Source organism: Erpetoichthys calabaricus, chromosome 6 (genome assembly GCF_900747795.2).
Source record: "Erpetoichthys calabaricus chromosome 6, fErpCal1.3, whole genome shotgun sequence".
Classification (NCBI taxonomy): domain Eukaryota; kingdom Metazoa; phylum Chordata; class Cladistia; order Polypteriformes; family Polypteridae; genus Erpetoichthys; species Erpetoichthys calabaricus.
This window is the reverse complement of record NC_041399.2, coordinates 182,634,909-182,647,790: the sequence shown is the minus strand read 5'-3', so window position 1 is coordinate 182,647,790 and position 12,882 is coordinate 182,634,909. Positions and strand designations below refer to the sequence as shown.

The following is a 12,882-nucleotide window of genomic DNA, read 5'->3' as shown; positions in this document are numbered from 1 at the left end:
CTGTGTTCTACTGCAGACTGGACAAAGTCTCCTCTTCACAGTAGAAACTGAGACTTGTTTTTTTTTACCACTGTTAATCTATCCTTGAAACTGTTGTGTTGCTATAAACAAAGCAAATGGGCGTGACCTCATACAACCTGGATGTTTCAACATTTGTCATTTACAATGCTTCCTGACACATCCAGTGTGTTTCAGGATTTAGCCTCAAAGTTACTTTGCTGCAGCTGAACTATGTCACAGCCTGGGTCTCCTTGGTGACTGTGTTATTCCTCCTGCTTCTGCTTTCTCCTGCTTGAAGCTACTGACATTTTAAAGCTTGTCGGTACTAAGGTGTACATCCGTAGTCCCTTCTATCCAATGCCATTTTGACAGACCATATTATTATATGTTTACAAATTAAAGGTATCCAAAGGTTTGACAGTCTGTAGAATGTTTGGAAAATTACAATTTTAGCAATTAAAATTTTGATCTTTCTTAATATATAATTTTGTTATTCTGCACTTTTGCCAAAGAAAGTTTATTTTTTGCTAGTTTATCTTTTCTGCCTTCTGACTGCTACCATTTACTGTTTCATGTCCTTAAAACTGGCTGCTGTTATAGAGTTCAAGAGGTCAAGTACAAAGAAAACTAAAAAAATAGAACTTACAGTTTAACGTTCTTATCTTCTTTAAATACATTTTAACACTTAAAGCTCAGACTCCCCAACAGAAGTCAATTATTATCTTCATGTTGAGCATATTATAAAAACTGTTTGACAGTCAGAGTGTATAATATTCTACATTATATTACTTGTCTTTTCCCATCTAAATCCATGTTGACTGTCCACTTGTGCCAGACAGCTGCTTTTATGTTGTATCTTTAATAAATGTATCTATTCCTTTGCTTGCGATTCAAATTAAGCCAACTGGCCTATTTTTTACCACATTGTATATAATACAGCAGTGTTTGTTGTCTTCTAGCAAGTTCTCCAGTACATTTGCTTTGTAAGTGTTGAAAAGACCCAAAGAAGTGTTTGTTAAGAACTTATTACATACGAGTAAATTAATAAATAATACAAGAATTTTTGCAGTCCCTAAACTAAAGTGTTAACTACATATTTTATTCACAAACCTCTCTGAACACTCTTAGATTAGTGCTATGTGGTCCCAGTGATTTATTTATTTACTTATTTAATCTTAATAACACTTTGCTGTCTAAAATCTCAATTATTCAGTACCTCTAGAATTTTCTGTGCAGTTCCCAAATTTCCACAAGTGAAATTCAATTTAAACTCTCACTCTCTCTCCTATCCCTCTTCCCATTTTTCTTCCTTCCTTCCTACTCTCACTCACTCGCTGGCTGGCCAGTCTGTTTTTTCTTTTTCCTGTGCCGGCTCTTCCTTATATTCCTCTGTGGGCGCAGAGTCTCAATCACACACTGCATTTTTCCCCAGTTACCACACCAACCTCCCACAGCTGCGCAAGCACGCACACCCACAGAGCTTGAGACATCTATTTATTTATTTATTTATTTATTAAAATGAGCTCTTGATTGTTAAGCCACGGACCTGCCATACCACATATCTATGCTTCTATGTTTCCTTCTATGTCCTTAATGCTGTTCATGTTACGTTAATAGGCAATTTCAAATTGTCTCTGTGTACCTGGTCAGAAAACCTTTGATTTACCTTTTAGCTTAGCACCATAGCTACTATGACAATTAACTTCTTGCATGTTGATATAGATTGGAATTATCTTTTCCTCACCTTTGTTGAAAAGTGGCTGCAGTTAGTGCACTTTTTCATTTCCCCTTACTCTAACAAAACAAAAAAAAAATTATACAAGCCTTTAGAATCTGAATGAAAACTGTACGATTACATACCTCCAACATAGCTTCGTGCTTTGGGCCTTATGCAGCTAGGTTATACTCCACCACTTTGAATAAGTTGGTTTGAGTATGTTAAGCTGTTTACATGGTATATCAGCAGATGCACCGGAATAATGTTTGCCTTTATGCTAATTATTTGTTCTTCCTTTACATTCAGAGAACACCGCAACTTGAACCCACCAGAGGTTGAAAATTCTCAACTTCAGTATGCTGGTTGGGGTCCTAAAGGTCAACAGCTGGTAAGTAAATCATTTATTTATAGATATAGTAAATGTAATTTTAATATAATATTCTTTATATGCTTCCATTCTAGCACCAGTTTTAAAAATCAGCCTTGGTTTTCTTTTTTTTCGTATTTTCAGGTGAACTGTTTGTGATTTTTTTTAATAATAAACCTTATATTTCCACTAAAGGTCATTGCAAGAATGCTTTAGAATGCTATTTCTGTAATTTCAAAAACACTTTTGAACAGTTGGTTAGCATGCTGGCTCAACCATTATCAGCATCAAAATGACTTTTGCTTGTTCTCCCAATGTCAGTATGAATTTACTTTTAAGTATTCCATTTTCCTTTCACAACACTCCTAAGACAACAACAACAACAACATTTATTTGTATAGCACATTTTTATACAAACAATGTAGCTCAAAGTGCTTTACATGACAAAGAAAAAGAAAAATGACAAAATAAATAATTAAAATTGGGGAACACTAATTAACATAGAATAAAAGTAAGGTCCGATGGCCAGGGAGGACAGAAAAAACAAAAAAAAAAACTCCAGATGGCTGGAGAAAAAAATAAAATCTGCAGGGGTTCCAGGCCATGAGACCGCCCAGCCCCCTCTAGGCATTCTACCTAACATAAATGACGTCAATCAGTCCTCATTGTATTCAGGGTTCTCGTGGAAGAATTTGATGATGGTCATGTGAACTTCTGGCCTTGAATCCATCAATGTAAGGACATCACGGTGCTTTGATTAGATGGTGGTGGTGCAGATCGCCACCACAGAAAACCAGAAAAAGAACAGAAGAGAAAGTAGGGGTTAGTATGGATTTTGGAGCCAACATGAATAATAAGGGTGATTAATTGAATATACAGAGCATCAGGATTTAACTAAGATGAAGCTATGAGAAAGCCATGTTAGAGTAATGTGTTTTCAGCAGTGTTTTAAAGTGCTCCATTGTATTAACCTGGCGAATTCCTATTGGCAAGCTATTCCAGACATGTAGTTGGGTCACTCAGTTAGTGATATGGATATACAGTAAGTGTGAGATATGACCTTCAATATATTTCATCCTGTCCCGGGTTGTTCACTGTCTTCTGTGTGGTGCACACAGGGTAACTCCTAGACACCTAATATAACAAACAGAAACAAACAGAAAATGCATGGATGATTTGTATTTTTCTATACAATTTTTTCACAATGTGTATTGTGTGGTAGAAATCAACATCTTAATTATAGAAAGAAACTTATCCTCTAACAAGACAAATTTGATATAAAATCAGTCAAGTCAGTAGTCAGGCAGGAGAAAAGCTGTTCATTGCAGCATTTTTTCTCTTGCAGCACCATGCTGAAGAGGGAGCATCCTTCACAACAGTTTGTTACAGAATAAAAGCTCATACTTACTGATAACTGAATTTAAATAACAGTGCTGATTAATACTAACATATCAAACTCTGGTTGGTTTAAAACACACAAGGTGTTTAGCATAGAGTACAACCAGCCTAAATAAACGTTTTTCTCCAGTATGTCCTTGTTTTTCAATATCTGTTAATTTAGATATTACCCTTGAAATTTCTGTGCATGTGACAACTGTCCAGTATTATTGTTTACAGCAGGGGTGTCGAACTCTAGTCCTAGAGGTCCGCAGTGGCTGCAGGTTTTCTTTCTAACCATCTTCTTAATTAGTGACCAGTTTTTGATGTTAATTAACTTCTCTAGCCTTAGTTTTATTTAGCTTGACTCAGATCCCTTAGTTGTTTTTTCCTTAATTAGCAGCCAGACAGTAATGAGACATAAAACAAGCAGGACATGACCAGCTCACCTGTTCTCATCAAATAAAATCTGAAAATAAGAAGGTCTCAGTAAGGTTGATCTCTCAGGTTACCAAAACATTTTGATGGAGTTCTTAGAAAAAAACAGAATATCAACAGTTTTGGAAATGTCTGCTGTGGCAGAATGAGAGCAGCAACAAGCCATGGAATTGAATAAGGGGTTTAATTAACAGCAAGAATCAGTTTCTCATTAAGGAACTGGTTGGAGTTTGAAGCTCCAATTTAGCTGTTCATCTGTTGGCTCGTTTCATGTCTCATTTTTGTTTGGCTGTCATTTAATGAAGAAAAGAATCAATTCGGAAGACTTAATCCTTAAAAACAGGGCTATTAAAATAGAGGGAAAAGAAGTTAATTAGCAGTGAAAACTGGACACTGATTAGGAAAAGGGTTAGAAAGAAAACCTGCAGCCACTGCGGCCCTCCAGGCCTGCAGTTTGACATCCGTGGTTTACAGGATATCTGCTGATCTCTTAATCATACATTTGGTGTGTTTCATCAACCTGTTCCTGGTACATTGTTGTCTTTGTTGTTCAATTGACCTTTATCTGGTTTTCTAAAATGCCTGAACAGGTTTCTGACATTTATTAACTGTTTTATACTTCTAAGATGAAAGCTGTATTTTAATATGGAAAGCATATCAGAACACTTTATCCTAAATGACTATATGACTCCTAAGTCTAATTTTTCTTCAACAGTTGGTACCTGTTGAGGGTTGGTTCCTACCTTGTGATCAAAATTCTTGTGCCCCATGACCCTGTGTTGGATTAAGTGATTTCTGAAATGAATGTGCAATATTTTACATAATCATAACTAACAGACTATGACTAACTGTATTTGAAAAAACTAATAAAATAATAGAGTTTCACAGCTATGGAAAAGGAAAGCTGGAAGAAATTTAGTCCATTCACTAAAGACATGACACTATAATGTTAGTAGCTCTTATTTATTAATCTAAAGTGTATCTAAGTAGTCCTGACCAAAGTGCAAACTTCTAAAAAAGAACAGATTAATATATCTGAGGAGCCTACTGGTCTCAGGATGGAGATGGGCCAGACTGTAGTGCTTTGTCAGATGGAGGAAAATCCAGCAAGTGGAACAGGGGCTGTCTAATAAGGTTTCTCTAGCCAGTGAAGTTTAATGCTTGTGCCTGGCCAAAGTGGAGTGTGGAAGGCCTACTGAGGATTCAGACAGTATTCAGACCCCTTCACTTTCTTCACACATTATTGTTGTAGATTTAATTTTACATAGACAAATTATGTCACAGGTGTCTGGTCACACTTATAGGTAATCTAACTTAGACACCATTAAAATATCTGACTACGCCACCCAGTTTTATTAAGAGACTGGGAACTCCTGAAATTTACCAATAATAGCACACAGGTTTCTTTAAATTGGGCGGTGAGTAAACACACAATGAAAGACACAACAGTAATTTCAGAAAAAGGCAACAGTAAGTTCTATTGTACAAGACAATATAAGGTACATTAAAAAGATAAACGAACATAACAGAATCTAAACATATCAGGAATTAATTTCCTTTTTTGTAAAAGGAAAATACACAGTCCACACTCTAAAAGTCCGTAAAAACAAGAATTGGAGGATACAACCTTTAGTGGTGCAGAGTCCAGTTTGGGCACTGTGTTACCCCAACACTTAATTGTTCATGGATGCACTCTGTTCCCCGGCAGAAGTTGTGTCAAATTGTTGACTCCCTGTCAGCGTCTCTTCGTTGTTCCTTTTTCTTCCACTCTGGGCTCCTTGTGTTGCTGGGACCTAGGCACGCCTCATTTCTCGTCTGTCAGCTTTACTGGGTCCTTTCATGCAGATTCCCTCTCTCGCTGAACCCACATCCGGCGTCTCTTTGTGGAGCTGTCTCTTCCTCCCTGGAAGTGTTGCCGTCCTCATGCCTCACGTTGTGCCAGCCAGGTACCCTTGTCTGCCTGCGAGCCCCTGTGCCCTGTCCGAGTGTCTTGGCAGCGTTTCCTGTGGACTCTCCCTCCTGCCTTCTGCTGGCCAGCAGTTTATATTTACTTCACCCCTCTGTTGTCAGTCCTGGACAAACAGTTTAATCAATGGCACATCTAAATTGCCTGGGTTTAACAATTAATAAAAACACAAGTTAACAAAATGTATGGTTACCAAACATTAATAAGTACAGATTTGCTGATTAGGAACCAATATTTCCAAGCCAGGTAAATACAGACATTCTTCTAAGGCCAAACTTCAAAGCAGTGATTCCCTTGCAGGACAGCAAATACCACTAATAAGTACAGATAGCCTTTTAACTTCTCACCCCCCAGTCCCAACAGTGGGTGCCTAATGGAGCCACCCAGTGCACAAAAAAAATGTAAAAGTGTCCCCCTCTGACACATTCGCCATTTTTGCTTATCAGTCTACACTTAATAAGCCATAATCACAAAGTGAAAACATATTTTCAGAAAAGTTTACAAATTTATTAAAAATAAAAAAAATGAAATCCCTTATACATGTAAGTATTCAGATCCTTTGCCGTGGCACTCCACATTGTGGTAAGCTGCATCCTGTTAACTTTAAATATCCTTGTATTATGTCTAGAATTTGATTGGAGTCCATCTATGGCAGACTAAATTGATTGGACATCATTTAAATTCACTGCAGAGTGGAAAAACTACAAGTCCAAATGGCTATCCAGTGGAGTTTTATAAAATCCATTCTAGTACAATATGTGCCAAGCACACCATAATTCAACTAAAAACATTAATTGATTGCACATATATTGTTTAACAATTTCTGAAATGTACCTATGGAAGCATCCAACCGGTAAGTAAATTCATGAAACGTCTGCATTGATAGGTCAGAAGGATACCTTAGACTTAAACCATTTAGAGCAAAAATGTTGCTGGAGCAAAACTAGATAGATCAGTAGTGTGCTATGAAAAAATTGTATTATCTTACCCCCCTCTACTTGAGCAAAGGTTTATTTTGATCATCTAAAATTTAGTATAACTCCATTACTCAGTGGGAAAATGATATTCTATATTATGTCATATTAGAAAACATCAAATTCTGCTTATAACTCCTGCTATAAACTTTTTTCAGAACTTGGCAAGAACTCATTACTAGTATTCCAGAGTAAACATGCTGGGCCTGTGCTTAACTTTTTTTTACCCTACTATATGATTTAGGTAGGGCTGTCTATTTACAATAGATTCAGAAAGTATTAAGCCCCTTCACTTTATGTACACCTTATTGAGATGTAGAATTCACTTTAAATGGATACATTTGCCATTTTTCCCATCAGTCTACACTTTGGTAATGCATGCTGGTACTCCTGCCAACAGAGAGTTGCAGTAGTTTAGACCTGACAAGACCAAAGCCTGGATCAGGAGTTGTGCAGAATACTCTGTTGGATACGGTATGAACTTACAGATGTTGTATAAAGAATTTTTTTGTGAATTTCCCCTTGGGATTAGTAAAGTATCTATCTATCTATCTATCTATCTATCTATCTATCTATCTATCTATCTATCTATCTATCTATCTATCTATCTATCTATCTATCTATCTATCTATCTATCTATCTATCTATCTATCTATCTATCTATCTATCTATCTATCTAAAGTGAATCTGTAAGACACAGAGACCATTGCAGCATTAGTCAGTGAAAGTCAGCTGGTTGTTAGCCATAATAAGCCAAGCTGAAAAGAGATACAATGCTGAATAGATGGATACACTTGAATAATAGGAAGGTCCATCTTTGCCAGGTTGATCTGGACAATATGTTCCTTCTTCCAAGCTGAAATATCTGTGAGACGTGCACAATGTGGTCCTGTGCAGGGAATGACAGGTACAGATGTGTATCATTGGCATTGCACTGATACTGAAACCATGGAACAGGATTATGTGGCTTAGTGAAAAAAGTACATAGAGAGAAGAGGAGATTATCAGGATACATGGTAGGATCTGCCCAAGAGGTGTGACTCCAACAACTTGAGGGGAGTCCAAGTGATACCAAAGTCAGAGAGGGTGGTAAGAAGGAAATAAGATGTTCATTATTAAAAAAAAATCTAAACATACACTGATGGATGAAAATTCTTGGAGGAAATTTAAACTCTCATAGATGTTATACCATAATACACTGGTGTATTTTTCCAAGTAATTTTTCTGTTTGCTCAGTTTTAAATATTTAAATCTACAGAAGAAAAAAGACCAGAGTTGCTTAAAAGCAAATGACCTTTGGTGTTATCATTTTATCCATATTTATTCTGTATTTGTTGGACACTTTGACCTACGAGAATATACATTGCAATTGTTTATGTTATTTTTCACATTTGGAGCACAGTCTAACTGACACGCATAAGATCACACGGTCTGAGGTGGCAAGAGAATGAACAACGTGACAGCTTAGCCACTTGTGGACAACACATCACTTTAGTATTACATGGAAGAAGGGTAGAGTACTTATGAAATGGCACATTGAATTAGAGGTCCATATTTATACACAACCCACCATGTGGACAGGTTGCATTTATCAGCATAGGAAAACAGCCCCCTGTTGTTAGCTTTTCAGTACCTCCGTTGAATTGTGGCATTGATTGCTGGACTGGGGCAGTAAATGCACTGTTATAGTAGCTGTCTTAGCCAGTACTGATAAAGTGGGGGAGCTCTGTTTCTGTCTAAAATTCTCAGTTTAGTGATCATTCTGTAAAATACTGTACATGTATTAAGATTACTGAATAAATCTTAAAATAATCCAAACACATTCAGGTTCAATTATTATTTGTGATTTTCTTGTTTTGAGAGCTGAGTTAACTCTCTGGAATAGGGTGAGGAACTTGCCATGCTGGGAGGACCTCATAGTAAAGGCTGGATCGGTGGGCGTAATGGGCTGCTTTGAGCATTTGAAGAGAGTACCACCATGACCCCCACTGATAACAGTGTAAAAAGCTTTCCCACAAAAAAGTAAGATCAGGGCTGTTGAAATCGAAATCTATTTAGAAATGAAGATCTTTCTATACGTCTACAGTAAGATAAGCAGCACACATAATACAAACATGGATATATGCGACACCATAGTAGTCTAGCAGTAGTATTGCCTCCTCTCAGTACTTCCATCCTGGTTCAGTAATAGGCAGCCTTGAACAAGATAAAGCAGATGAAGAAATGGTTGGGTGGATAGAATGAATAGATGTGCCATATCCTTTCTCAAAGGATTTATTGAAAGCCTTTTAAATTAATCTGGTCAGTTCAGTCTTTGTCTATTTTTGTTAAATTATGTACATGAATAAGAATCTTTAGTGAAAACTATCATATGAAAGAGTAAGTAATAAAACTATCTTATAGTGCGGGTGACTAAATTTGGAATCACGAAGTGAATGATGAGAATATGAATTGATTTTTCTAGATATATGTGAAGTAGGACGGGGGGGTGGGAAAGGTCTTAATGTTTGACAAGGATTAGACAAATGTCAATCTAATGGCAGTTGCTGAAGCGAGTCATGTAAATCTTATGGAGTCCTAAAAGAAACAGACAATGCTCTTTTAGGACAGAATGTACCAAGGGAATTGAGCCTCATTCAGTCGCATAACAATCAATATTATTGAATGTGTTTTAAAAAAAAAGGTTTCCATTTTTCACAACTTTTATAATTTCTGCCTTGGAATCAGTATTTTATTAATGTAGTAGCCATAGTCTTATTTATCAGACTAAAGCAGCAGAGTTTAATATACAGTATTTGTTGGTTTTTCTGTATTTTTCTCAGGTTTCACTTTCTTCACTGGTTTCAAAATGAGATAAAGTCTTGTTATGAACATACTGCTGTAAACTGAAAGAGATTGTTTATCATATTGAAAAACTGAGATTTAATGTTTTTCTTTTTTTGTTAATTTTATCATAGTAGTGTTCTGCTGCCCCCAGGTGGTGTTCATTTTCAGGAACAATATGAACAGAAATTGGATTTTTTGTGTCTATTTGAAATAACTACACTTTAAATGGAGAGAAGCAGTTTTCTAGAAATCAGTAGCACTGGATGTGTTATTTGTTAGAACTTGAGCATTACTGTTTTAAAAGTAAAATTGCCTTTAGTAATATTTTTTTAATATTTCAGCTTTTTCATTAGTTAAAAAATGTTTTGTTTTTATTGTTGTGTCTTTTTTGAATCTGGCATCACATCTGCACTAGTCGCTACCTCACACCTGATGTTTCTGAGATAGGCTCCAGCCTGCTAGAATTGAACGATGTATATGCTGTATATAAGAAAATGACATGATGAATGGAAAGATATAAAAGTATTGCAGTTACATCACTGATCATTTTCAGTGGCATTTATACTATGCAAGAAATCTGGATGTACATTTGGCATTTTCACTGGATCCCTGCTACCCTAAAATAGGTTTGAAGGTTAAAAACTGGACACATGAGTAGATGCGTTGTATTTATCTGTTCACAAGTAATTGTTCGTGTCAGGGTGCTAGGCTTTTATCCAAACCGGCACCATCCTTCCAACTGCTTCAGTACATGTATGCATAACATTTTCTATTCATTTGTAAGTAAAGTAGTACGGTATACTGACAGGCTCTACAAATGCTGCACTGTCCTTTGATTCTCTCTGATACTCCTGCAGCTGTTTTGTCCTTTCTGCTGCTTTGCAGATGCTGCACTTGGCTGAACTTTGAGACAGAAAATGAGAGTGTACCGATTTATCATAATGACAACGTTATATTTTTGTCTTAACTAAACTTCTGCTCTCTACATCCTAGCTAATGTTTACTCCACTCCACATATGTTTAAAAATCGGCATCCCTATAATTTAAAGCATGAAGCCCTTTAGGTTATTAGCTGCATTAAACTAGAAGAAGTAAATTTTAAGAGAATATCATGATGTGTTCTTGTTTAATGTTGATATTATTATTTTGGATCGTTAAGCTTTTTCTTAACTTTAAACAGATTTCTCTCGCTGGAATCAATTATTGTAACGGTTTAAAGGGTCATGGCATCTGATTCAAATCACAGTTGGTTTAGTAATGTTAAAAATGAATGGGGTCTGTTTCCAACACAGTTCTGTTTGGTTGCAGTCGTCTCTATTTTTTGGTTTCTTTGCTACCATCTTGCTAGGTAACACTATTCAGATGTGTGCGGCATTCAACGTCACAATGACAGAAAAAGACACAGTCGTGCATTTCTGAGAAAAACCTCAGATAACAGCTTTGCAGCTCTTTTTATTGCATGTTCCTGTTAAGCACTTTGCATTAATTTAATGAGTATGAGTTTAGGGTTTTGTTTTTGGTGAGATGTCATATATTTTCTGATTAACAACTCTAGCTTTAACAACTTAAATTTCTTCTTCTGGTCCCTGTTTAAAATCCTAGTTGCTAAATTATGTAGCAGAACATTTGGACACTAACATCCTGTACCTAAAGTTTCAACTTGCACTTTACAACTGTGTTGACTGCTTATTAAATTACTTACAATTTCAGATTATTTGAGTGTTCTGGTGGACTATCTTTTGCCATTGTAAATAGTCATAATAAACAGGCTGCTGAAAAGATCACTTCTGCATACTGACTTCTGCTCCATTTCCTCACTTATATAGACAATTGTTTTAATATGTTTCTGGCACATTTTTCAGTTCTTTTTGAATTTTCCCTGTCTCTGCTGTCCCCTGGCTTATACAGACTTATTGGCAAGGTCTTCCATTTTACACTTGTAATATTTTAATATTTATGCTTTGGGTCTTCTCAAACATCTTGACAGCGTTGGAGTGGTGGCTTAGTATTTAGATGGGGGAACGTAAGGCAGACACTTTTCTGTGATCTGCCTGGAATTTATAGCACTAAATGTAAATGTTAATTACATATTACATCATTTGATATGTGTTACTTAGTTGCTCGGCGCAGTGAAGTTAAAAAAATGGAATGTACAGTAGCTGGTTGTGTTTTGCAGTGGCAAATCACATTACATTTAAGAGCAGGGTATTGTCCAAGTGTTCTTACATAACATGCGTGTCACAGTGCTTGAAAGCAGAAAGAAAGATTCAGGGAGTTTAGGATAAATACCAGGAAGCAGAATTTTAATTTGTAACCCCTTATTAAAACAATTTAGTTATAGGAGTTATAAAACCATGCTGCAAATGAAGTCTTTAGTAATGTGCCAAACAGATGCCTTGCAGTGCATAACAACACATTTTCTAGATGAATTAACTGAATACCCTGTAAAGAGGAAGGAAAATGATACTGCATTTGCTTGTGCTGCTTTATTCATTTCAGAATGATGCGCTAAAGACTGTATGCTTGTATTTGTAATTTAAAATCAGCAATACAAATACATTTATGCAAACACTTTTGTTCCCTTGTATTTTGCTATTTGGTACATTTTCTAATTCATACATAGCTATTTTTCAAAGCAGTATACAGTATAGAGAAGTGAAACCCAGGAAATTAAATACTCATCTCAAAATATTTGTCAAAATATGTATTGAAAATCACATAGAAAAAAATAAAAGATCTTCAGTCAGAGAATGGTTTAATCAAAACGTTTTACCTCAGGAAGGAACAAATGTATAAAATTTAGGAGTTGCTAAATAAAGGCACTTGAACTGACAAATGAAAAACTTGTTCTGTTCTTAATGCCAATACTAATATATTATGAACAATAATCACTGTCAATAACGGAAGCATCAGAAAACCTCTGTAATTTTGGTATTATCTCATCTATCCATCCAACCCACCTAATGCAGTTCAGAGACATGGGGGCTGTAGCTTATCCTGGTAGCACTGGACATGCTGTAAAGCTAGTCAATGTGTTTAAGCATCAATTGAAATCCCTTCTGTTCTGTGAGTATCTGTCATATTGCTAGTGAAGGTTTTTGCACTGTGGATATCTGTGTGACATTTGTCTGGTCACACTTGCAGGTAATCTAACCTAGACACCATTAAAATATCTGACTATGCCACCCAGTTTTTATTTAGAGACAAAAAAATACTA

General features: G+C 36.1%; 1 protein-coding gene across 1 annotated transcript in view; it reads left to right on the top strand.

Moving 5' to 3' along the window:
- Window positions 1-12,882, top strand: part of dpp6a (dipeptidyl-peptidase 6a) — a 935,015-nt gene that overhangs the window by 753,480 nt on the left and 168,653 nt on the right. The window contains exon 7 of the mRNA XM_028804164.2: window positions 2,024-2,105. Coding sequence (XP_028659997.2) covers window positions 2,024-2,105 — 82 coding nt within the window. The remainder of the gene's footprint in view (window positions 1-2,023; window positions 2,106-12,882) is intronic.